The following is a 19,433-nucleotide window of genomic DNA, read 5'->3' as shown; positions in this document are numbered from 1 at the left end:
TGTGTAACCACTTCTCTACATACTCCCAAATGATTTCATTATTGTTTTATTTCTTCAATGGATGCTGTTAAGCCATTCTAAGTAATGTCTTTACTGTCAAACTAGATAGTTTAATGGAAAGAGTAAGAACGGAGAGGATTCCCCTGGTATAAGTCTTCATCAAATCAAGGTATTTAGTTTAGGTGATTACTAGCTTGTCATTAGCATTTGCTCTGAACTGAAGGAACATTTTTTCATATAGTCTGACACAAGCTGTGGCCGACCCCCAACCACTCGAGTGAGCCGACGTGTCGTAGTAATAACCTGATGTATGCCTTCCCTTGGAGTATGTCCATGTTTCTCTTTTTAATGGCCGATTATACCATTAAACATCTTAGCCTGTTCATTTGGATTTCTTAATTTCCTGGAAAAGCCGTGATCTTCCTTTAAAACGCTCCACATCAAGAAGAGCTGATCTTCAACATGCAAACATATCAAAGCGGTTTGTCAGTTGGGCTTGTTTGGAGTTGAATTGAAGAGGAAATATCCTGAATGAATTGAATATTTGTAAAACTGGCACTTACTTTATTATAATGATGCACTTATTATAATGTTTTTTTTAAATTTAAATAGATAATGTTTTTGAACTCACAAAGAAGTTAATTAGAAAATGAACCTATCTTTTCTACCATTGTTTGTCTTTGACAAAAATTGGCGACATTACCCACAATTCAATTTGGCAAGAATTCCTTGAGGCAAAGCAAGCTTATTTATTTGACTCATTACAGCAACAAGTCAAAGTGCTCCACACAAGACATCAAAACTTTGGGATATAGGGAGAAGAAACATTATAAGAGCGCATTTTAAATGTTTTTAAAACAACAAATACAGATTAAGATTTACTTTATTGATCAAGGGGAAATTCTGTTTTTACACTCTGTTTATCATGCAACACACACATAGGCTGAAATATACACATGCACAAACAGGATCCGATGGACATGCACTAATGGAGAGATGTCAGAGTGACGGAGCCGCCCACAGCGGGCGCTCCTGAGCTGGTGGTGGTGGGGGGGTTTGGTGCCTTGCTCAAGGGCACCTCGGCAGAGCTCAGGCACCTCTCCAGCTGCCAGACCGACTTCCATATTTGGTCCGCACCGGGACTTGAACCGGCGACCCTCCCGTTCCCAACCCAAGTCCCTACAGACTGAGCTACTGCCACCCCCAAATAAAGGGAAAATGAAATGGGAAAAAAAAAAAGTTCATTAATCAAATTTTAATGACTCAACCTGTGGAGAAACAAAAGTCTTTATACCACTTGTACATGCAGTGCTCTCCAAGGCCTTTAAACAGACTTGGACTTTTCAAAACACTTGACTAATGCAAAGGATTTGTTGGGATTAACCCAGAAGATCGTTGGGGCCACAACCAAATGATGAGCCACATTTATAATCACCTTCTTACTTAAGGTATTTGACAATGAATGGTCAAGCGATCATTCAATCAGTCCCCGTTCATACTGTGTTCTTGTTCATAATATTTCAAATATCCAATTCTAATGACAGTTAGAAATTTCTATTTCCGCCGTGTGCCCTTCATTCCTAAACAGCAACATGAATATGTGGCATCTGCAGCAGGAGCACTAAATCTATTACTAATTCATTTTTCATTACCAGTCTCGATGTTCTCAGTGTTCAGCCATCATTGTAATGGAAGGTGAAGGTGGCCTACATTGGAATAATAATAAATCTGTTCCTCTGAATACCTTAGACAATCGCCGAGCCCTGGCCTTTACAGAGATGCAGAGACAGGGCCTTGAGTGTGCCGGGAGTTCTGTATTTTTAATTGGTCTTTAACACGCCATTGTTAAGGCGGAAGAGATAGAGAGAGTGGAGGAGAGGGAGAGAAAACCCCCTTGTGCATCACTTGCACATTAGTACAGAACTAACACAGTGTCTTTATAATTTGCTCTTAGTCGCGCTGGCTAATTAGCTTGTCATGGTGCAGCAGGTCCTGCAGAGTATGTGGTCATTAGGCTCAGAGAGCACAGAAACTGAATGACAATCAATGTTTTCCTGTCGTCCCCTTTACTTCTGTTGGACAGTGACAGTGGCAGCACAACGAAGCGGCACCCTGTCACTCTGAAATACTGTCGTCTTGTGTTTTATGGTGGTCAGTAATGAGGAAACGAAAGACTCTGTCCCCTTGTTGTGTTCAGGTTCACTGACCCATATCAAGACGATGTGTAGGTCTCAAGTCTGGTGACAGGATGTTTAAGCTGGTTTTCTGCAACCTCCCTGGCTGTAAGGAAGAGATATCTGTGTATTTCTTTAACACCATACTAAATAAGAAGAGGCTAGTTACAAAGCGCAGCTATCGTGGTTTCAGTCATATTTAATGATCAGGGTTGCAAAAAGTGGACAAAGGTAGCTTGAGGGATCTGATACTTCATCTGTAATTATAAAAACAACGAGCTGCGCAGTGCATTCATCTCTTGAGCTACACTTTCACAAAGTGACTGATCTGAAATGAAAAGTAAACAGCCTGTTCTAATCAAAGAGGAAATAATTGATACCAACATCTTTGTCTTTGTAACTTCATCAACTGGTAGTTCGGGTTGCTGATGCCCTCAAAGGGAGAAAAAAAACAAAACAAAGATGTTCTGGACACCTGAGCAGATGGCTGAATGTTATTAAAGCGACTTCAGAGCCCTTCGTACATCGAGGCTCCTGATTGAGGCTAGACAAACAAGGGTGCCGAAAGTCGACGCCTCTCTTGCCCTTCTGCGAGTACTTTACTATCCTGCATAGCCTCAAAAATAATGAGCCTCATCATTTGTACAAACTGAAAGTGAATAAAACATTAAAATGCTTTGGGAGAACAGCAGTCTGCTGTTCACAATCATGATGGGGACATCACGCTGTGCAGGTACATCTATTACACAGGGAAGCAATTATGATGATGAATAGGTATTTTTAAACAATCTACAAGTGTTAGCTTTTAAATTGTTTTTACACCATATTTTATATTTTATGTTGTTAAGCCTCATTTTCACTCTTGCACTGACTGCACTCTTCGTAACAAAGCACAGGTCTATTTTAATGTTCCTTTTGTGCTTTTGTTGTCTTCCATTGGTTTTTATATTATTTCATAATAATAATAACTTTATACTACATGTGGCACGTTTAAAAACAAGGGTTCACAAAATGATTTGACGGATGCAGAAGTCAACATTACAACTAAGCAACCCACGTGTTTCTTAGGCATTTTATGTGTTTGTTCTCTTCATAGCAGACTGGTCCTGAATAACACAATGTACTTCCACTTTGTGAATGTTACATAGATATGGATGGAATAACAATCAAAGCAGGGCATGCACCTTTTTTTTAGCTGTAAAGACAAAGACAGTCTGTCAGTGTTCCATGGCCGCGTCACATCCTTCGCACCAAATGTAAAGCTCCAACCCTCAACATTCATCCACCCATCCATCCATAACCTAAATGTTCTCTGTTGATGTTATAATGTTAAGCTGTGATGTAATATGTTGACTCCAGTGAAACTCATCTGAATATGAATCTGTGAACGTGAATATGCCATTTTGGACGATAACGTTTTCTATCACCTAAACTTAAAACTTGAGAAAAACCACTTTAGTGAAACAGTGGTAAACGTTTGCACAGGAGTATTGGTTATTTCATAAGTTGAAAGCTGTAGTATTGCTTGAGTGGATGCAACTGTTCATTTGTAAGTCGTGTTAGCTAGCCTACATGTCAAATACGGTACAGTCATTTTAAGTGCAATGTTTTCTCCCAGAAGGGGGGTGGGGCTGGGAATTTCGGGCAAAGTAGTTGGTTGCTCTCATCAGCGAGATGTCTCCATGACAACTGAGCAAGCTCCACCAAGTGACAAAGACCATGGGTTACAACTTTTTTTTCCCAACAACTGTTGTGTTGAATAACTTTTATAATCTCTTGGTCAATGAGAATTGTCTTTATTATTTATATGCAGATTGATATACAGCACAACTTCTGGCCAACATATTCAGTTCACTGGCCCATGAGGAGCCCAGGATCCACACTTCCAATTTGTATTATTGATAAGCAAGATTTTTCTGATTTGTGTTTATTGTTAGAAAAATGTATTTTAAAGGGGATTATTATGACGCCATTTTGACGCACAGCCCCTCATGTAATATGTCCCAAACGTACCCGCTTAAGACAACAACTTGCTGCTACCAGACAAACGAAGCTGGGGAGGCTGACTCTGTGTCATCGCAACTCACTGCTCCTCCTTCTCCTCCTCCTCCTGCTCCTCTGCTCCCTCTCCTCTCTGTTTCATTGTGTAAACATGACAGAACCCCCACTCGTTATCTGAGGCTGGAGACAGATGGAATTGGTGAGCGTTACGAGTGCAGCACAACAAAACAAGTGGGCGAGCTCGAGTCATTGATGGAGCAAATAGGGTTTTGTGAGAGGCTGTTTGGTTGACACACTCAGGTACCCGGCTTGCTGACTTAGTTGACATTACTAAACCTTTTTTTTTTTTTTTAACACCATATCTGAGTGAATCACCAGATGTTACGTCTAATGACAAGGATTCACTTCCACTGTGTTTGAGCTCTGCCTCACAAGCAGTCGAGCAGAGCTTCTCCTTTTTCCGCTAACAGGTTGTTTGTTTCACCTCCAAGCAAAATGCGCGTTCCAATCATTACCACACTTCCAAAAAAGATGTATTTCCACATAAAACAGAGTCTCTTTGGCTGTGCCTCAAATGCTGTTACGATTTGTGCCATCTCATTACCGAGCCAAGCTAAATAGGATGATGACAAAGAGAATGTGTTCTGCATCTCCTTGAGAGTTTGCCAACATAATAATTCTCACTTGTGTTTTATTGGCAAGAGGGGAGCGAATTAGATTAACCTTTAATATTGAACCAAAGCGATAAAATCTAAATGGGGCTTGGTTGGCAAATAGATTTTAACTTATTGATTTCTCATAATTTCCCTCCTCTCTGTCATTGAGGGGAAAACACTCGTCTCAAATACCCAGCATTTGTAGGCTTAGTCTTTTTTTCCTCTATTTTGTTAAATCCTAATGATTGGAGTGTTTCTACCAATCCAAAGATAAGAGCGTTTTCTCATTAACGCTACAATTCTCAGTGCTAATAGGAAAGGTCTCTGAAGAGTCATTTACCTGCCCACTTCACGCTCTTATAAGATTAGGCCTTTTATTTAGTTACTTTTAAACCTCAGGACCTGATTGGGTTTAATAATTTGTTTCTTGTCTCGGAGATCTTTCTATTATGTTGATAACTACCCGCCTCCAAACACTTCCAAGATATTTTTCTATCTTCAGAGGGTTAGAACAGGTTTTAAACACATCAGGGTAGCCTTCATATTTCAAGTGGTTGCAATTTAGAAGAGTGTTTTAGTTCACAATAAATACCACATTGGTGTTTGGCACCTTACCTTAAACATGCATTACAAAAATGACCTCATCTGCCACATAGCGTGATTTCATTACCATACATGTCATGTAAGAAAGTATATATCAACAGTATCTGAGGAAGAATGAAGGTGTAACTTTAGTGTTTTGATGCTCATTAATTCTAGCTTCTACAGGCTTTGAGTTAAATGCTAACATTTGCATGCTAACATGCTCATAATACAACTTCAACTTTATCATTATATCGAAGGAAACGAGATCTGCAGCAGGCATTGAGACACAACAGATACACAGAGCTACTTAAGTGAAGAACAGAGATACTCCAAAGGCAATGTGATAGCGATCGACAAAGTTCAAAAACAGAACAGTAAAGTGCATGTTCTAGAGAAATAATTCTGTGCTCTGCAGTGGCAAGAGGAACATACATAGTCATGGAAAAGATTATGCAGGCTAAATGTTTTAATGATTCAATATTTTCGTTAAGTGTGTTAGCATGCCTACCTTTGCTATCAAACACTAAAAACAATGTAGCAGCTGATGTTGAGGGATAACTATATCATGAGCATCATTAGCATCATTAGCTTGGCTGAACACTTGTTTCTTGTAATGAGACATCTTCAAGATCACTAATACTTGGTGCCAGGTTTTCCTTACCGTTGAAACTTTGCTAAATGTTGCTTAGTGCTGTGTTCATGATGGTTTAATGTTGGGTCTTTGTAGATAATATAAGAAAGAGTAGGCTCTTTTACCTGTGTCTTGAGATAACATTTGTTACGTTGCTTTAGAGATGAAGATTGTTTGATTAATTGAATACTATATTGTCTCACACATACTATTTCTAATGACTTTAAGTTGTTTATTTTACTAATATTTCTTGTTATTCTCTCACATTTATAAAATAAAAATGCTTCTGTCTAACTTTCTTTTTGTTATTCATTATATTAAAATTGTATGGGTTTAAGTTTTCTTCTGTGTTTGTAGTTTGGACAGTTTTTATTTGAAGCCACTTTGTATCTGTGTTTCGAACGGTGCTTTATGAATAAAGTTTATGATATTATTATATTATTATATTACAGTCATAAAGCGTACTGCTGAATACATGAAAAGAATAGTAATAACTGTTGCTGGACATTTTACTACACATATAATTTTTCCTGACACAGTTTGAACTTCTGCTGAGGTAAAACTCGCTCAGCTCATCAAACACAACTTGTGTCTATGCTGCAGGTTCAGCCTACATGATGGTGAACACATCAGGACGCTTCGCGGGGCAGAAGGCCTTACTGCTGACGCCACAGCTGCGGGAGAATGACACCCACTGCGTTACCTTCCACTACTACATCGGAGGCAGAGACAACAGCCACCCGGGCCACCTGAATGTCTATATCAAAGAAAACAACAGTCCCATGGGGATGCCTGTTTGGAACGTGTCGGGTCCAGCCTCTCGCTCCTGGGGACAGATGGAGCTGGCCATCAGCACCTACTGGCCCAACTTCTACCAGGTGAGGAAGTGTTGTCTGCACCCTGCTCTCCTTTGGGTTATGTCTCATCAAAAAACTAGGTCGCTCATTGTAAGCATCCTTTGTAGTTACACCAAAGTCATTAAAGCCTTTTCACCAGGTGGAGCAAGACGCATTTATTATTTGAGAACGTCCAAAAAAAAAAAAAAAAGAACCTCACAATGTACCATTCAAAACACCTAAGATTATAGATTTCTGGGGCTACCTTGGTATCCATGGCAATCCGTTCTCCCTCCACTCCATCCGAGCAAGTTCTCTTTTTCCAATTCTGAAAACTCATTTTCACTTACCAATGCACATGACTGCTGGCTGGGGCAAGGTGATTTCACACTTGCCTGACTATTAGTCTTCGCAGGGCTTGTTCCACAAGTCCACCAAATGTTAATTGATGCAGAGAGACCCCTTAACCTCCCAGTGGGAGCCAGTCCCGTGGTGAATTATTTCATTACGTCCGTGCAGAGCTGGTCCACTGTGGAGCAGAGGGGAGTCCTCCTGGCTGCTCATCATAGCCAACCTGATAAGTTAGTTAACAAGGCACACCACTGAGCTTCTCACTGCTGAATGCCAGATAGGACCTTTTAATGAGAGGCACATGGACAAAAGAAAGACATAAGAGGGGGGGGAGGACAGAATGTGCTGCAGATACCGCTAATAGTCACTGCTTTCTGTTGATAAGAGAGTGACCCTTGAGTGGCATTAAGATACAAAGACAGTCTGGAGAAATGTTTTTAGATTTCGCTGTGGACAATTAAAGATTGGAGTCTGTCGGCACAGCGTATTGTGATTGGGTCCATCCTATGTGAATGCATATTAGGCTAAAATGCAAATCCACAAGGCTAAATAAGATTCATCATGACTGTCTCGAAAATGGAAATAATCACTTTGCTTCAATACAATTTCAACAACAACATTCTTTTTTTGTACTCTCAGTAAAGATCAGTGATTGTAGAACAATTTGACATTCTGTTCAGCAAATCTCTGCACATAGTGTGAGCGTTTAAGCCCAAAATGGCATGTGATACTTCCAGTGTGTTCAGGGAAATTCCCAGCATCTGTTGCCTTTCAAACCCCAGCGGAAGGTCGCCTGTCTCTTGTTTGTAATTGCTCCAGACCCAAACTGACAACACGGGTAAATAAGAAGATGCTAATGGTCTTAGCTAACATTCTCAGTCAAGAGAAGAGAGACCAATGCTTAAAATTGTCACTAATTAACAACATGGCGCTAATTATAGGTGTCTTTAATTGCATAGAAACCTACGCAATTGTCAAAGGGAAGCCACCTGATACTTGGAAATTATTTTTTAATTACTGGTGAGGCTTTTAGTCATCATGAGCCTTTCAGCTTTTTGATAATTACTCTTCTGTCAGACCGTCCCTAAAACTTTTAATTGAGATTGTCATGCATTTCAAAAACTGCTCAACACTGTTTCCAGTCCATGTAATACAGAGTGCAATTATATTCTGCACATGCTAATCAACATATGTGCTCTGTGCATACAATGAAATCCCTACTGCATATATATATATATATATATATATTTCATGGGCCTATATGCACGGTGCACCAATAAGAGAGAATAACCTAAGTGTCCTCATCTATCCTGATTTCAATACAGTAGAAACTATGGCAGAGCTAATCAATCCTGCTGTAATGTAGTACTTAACAAAGTCCCTGTGGGATAGCCAGAGCGGCGATGTAGACATTGAATGTCGGGTTCACTGTCGGTCTCGCTGACAAATGAGAATAGTGAACTTTCCTGTGACATCAACAGCTTTCGTCCCATGTGAATATTTTCACTCCGCGGGTCAGGCCCAATTATGCACTGCACTATCATTGATGTTGGAATCAATTATATCACAGCTATTAGGCAGGCTGACTGATGTCTGTTGCACAAACAAAGGATTTCAATTAGAGAGTGGGGGCTAGTTCATTTGTCTGGTGGCAATATATGGAGTGGTTGGCCTTTTAATTTCCTTTAAATTAGCCTGTAATGAGGCCATAATTGGCACCCAAGACGTTCACTTTCATATTTCATGAGACAAAAAAAGAAATTTATAATTAGACAGCCTTATCTGAAGGCATCCTGCCTCCCAGATGACAATGGTAACTATCTCCGCCTCCACATTCCTCGGCTATAAAAGGAATCTCAGATATGTACGTGTGTGCAGCTTAGCTACGACGAGCAGGACACATGTTTCAGAGTGACACCATACATAGAACATACCCATTAATACACTGAATATACCATTCACTGCAAGATATAAGCTTATATTTAGGGATAATGGCATGCAAAACATGTGTAGTCTGTGTGTGGTGTAATCGGTCTCAGCACCACACCCTGGGTTTGGGAAGGGACTGGCATTCTGTTTCCCTTTTTATCACTGCAGACCAGTGAGTACATAACTCTGACATTCTGCAGGGACACGCCTTCTGTCAGGGCTTAGGGCCATTTGTTTTTCGGGAGTACTCGGTCCCTAAAATAGGATCATGTTAGTGTTACACAGCACAGTTGCACTTTAGTTCAGATTTTATGTTGGCAGAGAGCAACAAACATGTCAGCCAAGTAACATTAGCCTCAACAACTGTGAATGCGTCTGCAGGCCCTTCTCACGATCGAGATACTCTTAACATTTGTATTTGAGGGTTAGGTTTACTCAAGTTGTTCAATAAGATATATAGTCAGATTTACTACTACGGTATCATCGTAACATGCGGAAACATCTTTTTTTTTGTAGTAGTATTCACCCAAGTTATATAAATATCTATATATATATATATATATATATATATCACTAGGGGTCAATCCTATTCTCCTAGAGAAACTGTCAATGCTAAACATTTTTAAAAGTTTGCTCCCTAAATTAGAGACAATTACAATATAATTTTAATCTTAACAGTTTGCACCTGACAAAGACTTTCTTATGTAGAGATTTCAGTATTTAATAGAGATATTTTCACCCAGTACCTTCCAGGTGGAGCTCCTCCGTACGGAGATGAAGGAACCAAACTCAGTAGTATCGGCTACAGTTAGCTTGCCAATTGTTAAACTGTTTGTCTTGAACGTGAACAGATGCAGTCGCGCGTGTTGGACACGTATCAACTGACAATGATCGAAATCATGTTTAAAGAAAATATATGCGTCATTCTCTGAATTGCTGAATAACACTGGTTAGGTTAGCTAATGTTTAACTTAAATCTTACTGTTATTGTATATAAATACTGCTGGCAGTAAAACACTAATAGTTCATTAATGTAAGTGTAAAAATTAATCCTAAAATTCTGATATCTGGAGTTTCTGTATGTCAAAGGTTGGGATGCTACATTGACTTAAATGACTTAAAAGCAATGTTAATGACATTTTTCAAAAAGCCATTATTTAGGGAATATATAATTTCATTCCACTTTCAAAAATATTTGAGCCGAGGGCTAACAAAGTGTACAACTGCAAAGTAATAATTAGATATCAGTTCCTGAAAAGTGCCATTTTGATGGCATTTTGGAATAGTTTGTTTTTATTAAAGTGGGAATGTATGAGATACTTATCAAAAGAAAGTGTATAAGCCACAGGAGAGGCCTGTCAGCATGATCCCTGTATGGAGAAACAGACTGGAGTAAGTGTATGCTTTATATTTAAAAGAAAAAAAGATTAGTTGGCTGCAGGCAGAGGAACATGTGTCCCAAAGTAGTGCTCAAACCTACTTCTTACTTTACTGACTTCTGACAGCAAGTAAAGGGCTGAGAAATGTCTCAATATATAACGAAGACTTGTGCAGATAAAACACTCATACTGACAAAAAAAGAAACATACAACCCCTTTAATTATTGATGTAATGCTAAGTCGCTCATCCCTCCTTCACTATGTGTTTGTCACAGACTGTGGGCTAATAGTCTCAAGGCTCAAACTCAATTTAACACTTGCATGTCATAACACCTATGGACTGTGACTTATTGTGGAAATAATGTCGCTGGCCCGCAGCTGTGTGGACCAGCTGCAGCCCCGCCAAAAGCAATATCGCATTAGCAGGAAGCTGGACTTCTCTGTGCACACGGATAGCCTCACTCAAGTGCCATTTGAAGACATGTGCCCATTTATCACCAGCGTTATGAGTCTCCTCTCTCCTCCTCAGATTGTGTTTGAAGCCGTAACCTCAGGGCAACGTGGCTTGCTGGCCATCAAAGACATCGTGGTCCAGGGCCACCAGTGCAGTAAGTCCTTTTTTTTACCTTCACCATAAAGGAATATCATCAAAGCACCATTGTCCTTTCCATGACACCCTCCCAAATACCTGTATCGTTGTTCCATTCAAGGCCTCCCAGTCAAACAAAAGGCCTTCAAAAGACAATACTACAGTCAATCCAAAGTGTAAACCTCCCTCCTCCTAGATCCCTGCAGATTTATGAGCACACAGACATGCTGAAGTGTGCTCAGGATTTAATGTTGGAGTGGCTGTGTTAAATCTATCCTTTGAGAGATGGAAAAATAGTGCAAAAAAAAAAGAAAATGGGGACAAAAAACAAATACCACCATCACACCACGCTGCGACTGGATTCCACTATATTCCTCCTCCCTTAAGGATATTCGGCAAAGCGTCTCATCTCTCAGATGTTCCAAGATCCTCGGCTGAATTTAAGTAGAAGCTCTTCAGACTGCGTGGCGGAGCTAATGAACATGTAATCACTGGCATATTTAGATTTTTTTTTTTTCTGCTTCGGCTTCGGGAGGCTGCTGTGGGAGTACAAGGATAGGGGCTCTTCAGGATTCCTCATTGCTATGCTTTTGAGTACTGAGAGTCATGTTAGTCCATATGGCACTCCTTGAGTTTATACAGAGAGCTTTTCACACTCTCAAGTCTAAGTCGAAATCGATACCACAAGAGTTTTCATCAATTGATTTATATTTTCCTCCACCTCTCATAGCTGAAGTATCAAGCTCTGATTGGTAGACACTAATGACCTGGTTACTGGCTGAAAAGCAGGTGAAATTCCTACAAATGTTATGTCAATAAGATGGATTTATGTAGCGGTAGGTGTTGCATATAAATGTATTCGGGTGAATCGATGAGGCCTCAAGACGTGATCAATGTTTAAATTCGTAAAAGTGCGAGAGGATCAATAACCCACTCAGCGGCAATCGGGCTTCTTTGAGTGATAAGCAAAGTGATCAGAGCGACTCGTCAGTGGAGCACAGCCAATTCATTTTCTATTTATACGACCCATGTGGAATATCTGGCACAAAGGTGTGATTATGCCACTGGGTGGTCTGCCTCTCCTTCCATCATTAAAGAAGACATAAGCCATGAGAAAAATAGATTTGTCTTATTTGGCAGCGGACTGATTGACGGGACAAAGTTATAAAAGAGGTGTAGTTCAAAGACGGGGTTATGAAATATTAAGCAGAAGTGAACGTCTCCATGATGAAAGTGATAGAATTAGCTTTTGCCAAGTCCTTAGAGAATTGGATATGTTTCGAATCAAGGTCGCTCCACTGAATTGCCCTATTTTTTCTATGCGGAATAGCAGTACTAATCAAAAATGTTCTACATAAGTTGCTTTTTCTGTGGACTATCCCAGTCAGGGAGCGCGCCTGATAATGAGCACGGTTTGAAAAGAGACTAATGCTTTTGCACGAATCCTCTCAATCAATGAAAGAATGCAGTAAAGAGGAAGCAGAAACTGGGTTGACGTCGAGATCGGCCTCAGGTGCCTCTTTTTTTAAGGATTTAGGTGGGAAGTTCCTCACAAAAGACATTCTGGCCTCTAGCACTGAGAGGGTATAAAACTGTGTAATAAAGAGCAGAATCCATTCAAGCTGACTTCCTTCAGTTCTACAGTTTTACAGACACAAGGGTTACAAAGTCAGGAACGGTGAAATGGAAAGAAACAGGAGCTTAAATCCGTCATAGTCTTGATGCAGGCTACTATAGCGTCCTGTTCAAACTCATTTGAAAGAACTTAAATCCTTCTGTAATTTCGCCGAACTTTTTTTTTGCACCTGTCTGAAAAAATTGTGTGTGTATTTTCCCCAGTGAACACACCTCACTTCCTCACTATAAAAGGAGTGGAGGTCAACGCCGGACAGACCGCGTCTTTTCACTGCACCGTCAATGGACGCAAAAGGGACAATTTCCGCCTCTGGCTGCAGGTGAGATCCATTTTTATCCTTTTACACACACTCCAGATCAAAGACTAGATCAGAGGCTGGAATCAGTATTAGAACCAGGCCCTGTGGAAATGGACGTGTCACATTGAAGAGACTCTATTTTAAGAATATGTAATCCTCTGATCTTGAATCAGCAGTGAGACTGTTGTGCCACTCGGTCTGAGGAAGCTGCAGGCATATGTGTTCTTTAAATGGGGAATCACAAATGTTGCTTTTAATGTCATTTTGGTGTAAAAGGTTCTCTGTCAAATCACAAATGTAGCTTTTAATGTCATTTAGGTTCTCCATCAAATTTAGCTAAATACACTCGGTCAACATATAATTTATTGAGATATTGTTTTTTACAACTGGAGTGTGTGTTTGTGTGACCTGCAGACCACCTCTGGAAACCGTCATTTAAAGTTAAATATATGCTAAGCTAATTTTAAACTGATAATCAATCATCATCACAGACCAACAATACTGCAGACACCATTGTGCTTCCTTAATAAATCTCATTATGTGGATCCAAATGGCTGTGTGCGAGGGACGGGAGCAGAAAAGGCCGAAGCACTTCGTTATTTTTAACATGTTTAACCCTAATTACACGAGGCTAAATGTAAACGGTTACACCACAGCCACGGGCAGTAAATCTTTCTGATTGGCCAGCAGATGTCAATTAAATTGCATAGCAGGAGGCATCAAATATAGTTCCGGTTAGCAGTGGAACCACAACTCTAAAAAATCACTCCTAAAGGTACTCTGAATTGTTGATAAACAATGTTCTAAAATTAGGAGGAGTACGCCCGTTCATGACTTCCATCCTCACATTCACTTTGGTGATCTTATTGTAAGTTTACCGAAACATTTTAAGGATTTTTAACATGCACTTTATTTATAAAAGGCTTGAAGGACGTTAACAAATAATTCACTGAAGTTACTTAAGAGAAAGCAAGTTTATATATATATATATATATGTAGCACATTAGCAACAAGGCAATTCAGAGTGCTTCACACAAGGCATCAAACGCATCGTTACAAAGAGCAGAAACAACACATTGCAAGACGACATTTGTATCAGGGAGGTCATACATAGTCCAGGATTCAAAAGATGTGAATCAATCACTCCACATACAAATATTTGATAAATATCTGATGATACCGACATCGTTCAGATACCGGTATCAAGCCATGTCTCAACAAAAGATTCTCTTCCAGCTGTTGCTCTCCGTTTCATTTTACTTTAAACAAAATTTAAACATCTGAACGAGATGCACTCACAACAAAATCTCATCAGTGGTCTAGATATGGCAAATATAGCGAGGTAGTTCAAGCTCGTAGTGTCTCCGCGGGCTAATGTACCTGACCCATTTTGACCATTCCATTAAATATCAAAGAGAAGATGAATAGAAACTGCAAAACAGAAGCTGAGATATAAAAAGAACGTTTTAAAAATACAAGCAGTGCAGTGTTGTATATTTAAAACAGGTTTAATTAAAATCATTTAATAAAAAGCAGCTGTGAGTCTTCAGCCTTGATTTAAAAACTCCTGCGGTTCATTATATGACTCAAATCAAAGCAGAGACATTCACAAACACTCGGGCTTTATCGTGCCCTTGTGTTTGAAATTTCACCTGCTCCTCAGATTTTGCAGGGTCCTGTGAGTCGGGGAGGCAGGGGGATTACAGTTGTTTCAGATCAGCGCAGTATGGTCTTAACCTATATAGATGTTGGCTCTGTGGATACTGTGTACTATATCCGGCACAGCTGAGCCGCGCAGCAGTCTTGAATTGACCTTGTTCTTAGCAGCAAAGGTAGTGCATCTGGCAGACATAACCCTGCCGGCTCTGCTGCTAAGCACACTGTCACACATGTGATCAGTGGGAGCATGACGCCGGGTAAAGGTCCTCTGCCAGGTACTCCATCATTTTAACAAACACGTCCTCATTAGCACAGGAGCTGGAAAACAAACATTAAGTGAAGTCCCCTGATGACAGTAATGAAGAAATATTTCTAATGAACAAATGTCCCCCATCTGCCTGCTGTGAGGGGTGACAGCTGGGGAGAGCCCAGTGTGTGCTTGTGCTTGTGTGTGTGTGTGTGTAAGAATGTGTGTGTGCGTTCCTGTGTGATAAATGTACTCCTACTATCAGCCACCAATGGGAATGATAGGACACAAAGCAAACACACACAAGAACAGACAACAAGTACGCTCAACCAGAGTTTCTGAAACACACAAGGTCAGTCCACTTCGCTTATTAAAACGTCCCTCTTATTCGGAGCCTCACTTTTGTGTTTTGTCTCGCTTCCAAAAGGGCATCGGTGGACGGGAGGCCCCGATGAAAGCCACTAAACCTTGGAACAACCGTCGCTTCATAGGCACTTTCGACGTGGAGAACACAACCAAGGGCGACTCGGGCCGCTACCGCTGCATCGTCCACTCGGACAAAGGCGTTGGAGTGTCTAATTATGGCGAACTAACCATAAAACGTGAGTATTTGAGAGAAACAGACACAGACACAGAACATTCACATGTTTTTCCATCCACATGACCTTTCTGTGTACATCAAAGTCAGCAGCGGATAAACAGGAAGTGCCGCTCGTTTGTATATGACAATGTCCTCTAAGGCGATACTAAAAATACAAGCTTTTTTTATGTTGATTTGTTATCTAGAGGGCTTTAATACTTCCCCCTGTAAAGGCTGCCCTTGAATGAGCACAATTTCAAGCGAAAAGATCACAAAGGCAAGAGGCACCAGGGTTTACAGTCACCTCACTGATATTTCACTCGCGCAGTCATTTGATATGAATTTATGGAGTCGTCTGAAACTAAATCCTGCAAGGCCTCACTTTCCTACAGCCCTATAGCCCGGTAATGGCCTTCTATATTTCTTCACCTCAATTTTCTCCCTGTGCTCTCAATTGAATTTACTGCCCCGATTTCTTTTTTTCCTGTCTTCTTTTTTTTTTTTTTTGTCTCCAAGCTTCATGTGATTGATAGGTTTAATCCTGGCTGTCCAGATCGAGGTCTGTCAATCATGCGAGAACGACCAGGCCCAGACACAGCAGAGTGAGGAGGGAGATAAAGTCTCTCTGTGCCAGTGTATCAGTGGTGTACTCAAAGAAAATTTACTGACACTCTGGAGGCACTCAAAACCACACTCGTGCATAAATTCTGCAACACAATCACTGGCACATCTCTGCACTTAGACATACTCACTGCACGGCCGTATTTCTGCTGATCGCTGCCTGTAGTGTGTTACTAGATGTATTTTTGCACAAGACAAACCGGTTAAGTGGAAAGTGCCTTTGTCATAAATATTTAAAATGAAGTAATTTTCTAGATTTAGGCATTCATCTAATCTTGTAATGCACCCTGCTTTAAATTCTGCAGAGATTTCACACCTTGATGACTCCGGCATAAGCCAGCGCGTTGCAGGAAGAAAAGAGGCGTTTTCACGGTTATAAGTGTCACACATAAAAAATTCTGATATCTCCTCTTATCGTACCAGTCGTAAAACAAGCGCTTAACCCTCCAAGCAACGTGTCTGAGTCGTAAATCCTCCTTAAATGTGTGTTCACAGCGCCCGTGACTCGTTTTTTGGAGGAGTGACCACGGAGTGATTCTGTGGATTATGAGTACTTCCTCTCCACCCGCCCCACCCCTCATTAGCATACACCGCCTTTTTTTCTTCAACATGAGGCGAGTGAATGCTTGATTATCCCAGATAATCACTTCTGCCTTTCATGCCAGTATTCAGTCAGATTTATGTGCCCGTGTGGAAGTGCGCTGCATGTATTTCCAGAGAGCCGTATATGGATTGGCCCGGTGCAGCGCCTCTCCTTGTGATGGGCTCTCCTGCAGTGCAGCCAGTGGTTCTGAAAGGGCGATAATTACTCCCTGTCCATGTGCTGGCTCCGATCTTGGCCTGGTTAGAATCACCTGGAGCCTGCAAAGCCCTCGCTGAGATCAGGCATTGTATTCTGGGCCACGTTATCAACTCGAGGCTGCCGAGGCGAAGCCATGTCACGGCTAATGAGGAAAGCCACCAAAAATCGAAGGCCGACCAGCGGTTCAAGCTCGCCGTTTTCCTGTGGCCTGCTCTTCTCCTATCAGGAGCTGATCAATTTGTTTTCCACAGAAGCCCAATTAGAAGAGAGCAGAACGTAATGAGAGCCTCTCGCATCTCTGCAAGAGAGGAACAGAGGATGTAATAAGCAAATGAAAGAAGTGTTTAGAAAGACTCTGCTCTAACTGATCTAACAAGAGAGAGTGGCAGCTCTTCTTTTGCTCTCTGTGTGGTGATTGGCACACGGGCTGAAAAGTGCTTGTGGCTTTAAAAGTATCATTTAGGCTTTTTATATTTGTGAGAAATTCTGTTTATGGATAGCCAATATGATGGATAGCCCCTTGAGATGAACCATCTCGGTTTTCGAGGGGGTCCAAGATAATAAATAGAAGAAATGTTTAGAACTGTCATGACATTTTCAAAACACCAAGAATCTTTTACACCATTTTCTAAAGCAAAAAATGTCAAAGTGCTCACATTTATGTTCCAACGTGTCAAATATGAGTTTAAGACGGTTGGTATAGCAAAACAAGCCACATCAAGTCAACACATTCAGTTCTGGGAATCTTTTCATGAACATTGTTCACATAATTCTGCAACTTTTAGGGATTAAAAATAGAAATAAAAACCTTTTTCTCTTTAATGTTTGATGAAGATAATTGTTTGCTTCAGCAGTGTTGGATCTTAAAAAAGTCTTTGTTGTGCAGCATTGGCTCAAATTGTCTGCCAGTTTCATATCACATGTGCATGATTGCATTTGTGCGATTGCGTTCTGGCAGGAAAGCAGGTGCTGTGGTAGAGGAGGACCCAGCTGTCGCCAGGCCGTTTGCCTGTCTGGTCAACATCATGACAACAGCTGCTCGCTGACCCCCCGCGTATGGCCGCCACTGTCATCTGCACGCTGTCACCCATCTCCAGCCAGCACCGAGCTCACGCCTGAGCCCCCTTTTTCTTTTTTAGGGCAACGCTGCCTCGTGAGGCTTAAACACAGGGAATTGAGTTGTTAATATCCCAAAGTGTTCCAGCACTTGAGTGTATTTCACACCGGTAATCCGTTATTTTCAGTCGTCTGCTGCGGCTGTTGAACAGAGGATTACTGCACCTACAGGAATTATTTCATCACCGTAAGCTGCTGTTGCTTTTGTCAAGCAGAAACTTTTCAAAGTGAAATGAAATGCTTATTGCTATAATTCATCATGCCGCTTAGTCTTATTGTTACTGAAATGGTCTTGAGTGATAAGAGCAGAAATCGGATTGAATGGCAGCTTTGGTATCCATGCAAGAAAAAGAAGAATCCGTCAATGATTGAAGCGCTCTTGCAATTGTTTCAATCTCACAGTCTGATAATGTCAAAGGTCAACAAGTTATGAAAGATGCAGGACTTTAAGTTGATTGGATTTTAGTTGGATGAATTTTGTGTTAAGTTGCCAAGTTAGTCACCCTTCAAACCAGTCATGTGTGAGTCAGCAGCTTGAGGCTTTGTCATATTTGAGGGCCATTTGGTCCTGAGCATGACAAAGTGTTATCATAGAGTGAGTGTGCAGGCAAATGTGCCATTTAAATCTGGTGACAACCCGCATGACTCGTTCCTCCTCTGAAGTAGAATTGTTTTGGAAAGAAAAAAATGTTTCAAGTTTTACTCTTCAGTAGTTTTAATTTTTTATTAACTTCTTCAATGAGTAGAGATAAATACTGCATTCAAATAAATTATTTCTGGTCTTTTAATTGTACATGACATGAAATAAAGACAAAAAACAAAGGCCAAAACTCAATCTAATACAAAAAAGTTCTTCTTGTCTAAGTTCTTTGAAACCACATTTTTTCAAAGATGTATTTTTTGGCTTTTTATGCCTGTATCAAACAGACAGGACTTAGAGGGAGTTAGGAGTGACCTGCAGGAAAGGAGCCACAGGTTGGATTCAAACCCAGGCTGTCCGCTGTGAGGATTACAGCCTCTGTACACGGGGTGCAAAAACTAACCAGTGAGCCACCAGCGCCCTGAAACCAACATACCCTCTTTAGACATTTAAGTCTATTTGGATGTTTTTTTAAATAAAACACACTTCATAACAACATCAAGATGAAGTACACCATCTTACTCTCAGGGACAATGTTTCCAGGAGAGCCTGTTCTGTTTTCCGTTTGATTGAATGGACGCATATAGCTACTTAACTAAGTTAAATCCCTTCTGGGACGTTACAACAGACATTAAAAGACCATCAAAACAAGTCGTTGTTTGGAGCCAGATTTGTGGGTCGTGTTTCTGTCTGGCTCCACATG

At 40.7% G+C, this 19,433-nt stretch overlaps 1 protein-coding gene across 15 annotated transcripts in view; it reads left to right on the top strand.

The window, feature by feature from the left end:
• Positions 1-19,433, top strand: part of LOC132979424 (receptor-type tyrosine-protein phosphatase mu-like) — a 162,597-nt gene that overhangs the window by 47,859 nt on the left and 95,305 nt on the right. For all 15 annotated transcript variants that reach the window (XM_061045200.1, XM_061045201.1, XM_061045208.1 and 12 more), the window contains exons 3-6: positions 6,651-6,925; positions 11,072-11,150; positions 12,971-13,086; positions 15,399-15,573. In XM_061045200.1, coding sequence (XP_060901183.1) covers positions 6,651-6,925; positions 11,072-11,150; positions 12,971-13,086; positions 15,399-15,573 — 645 coding nt within the window. The remainder of the gene's footprint in view (positions 1-6,650; positions 6,926-11,071; positions 11,151-12,970; positions 13,087-15,398; positions 15,574-19,433) is intronic.

Source organism: Labrus mixtus, chromosome 8 (genome assembly GCF_963584025.1).
Source record: "Labrus mixtus chromosome 8, fLabMix1.1, whole genome shotgun sequence".
NCBI classification, from domain to species: Eukaryota; Metazoa; Chordata; class Actinopteri; order Labriformes; family Labridae; genus Labrus; species Labrus mixtus.
Note: the sequence above shows the minus strand (reverse complement) of the source record. Positions and strands in the feature narration are given on the sequence as shown.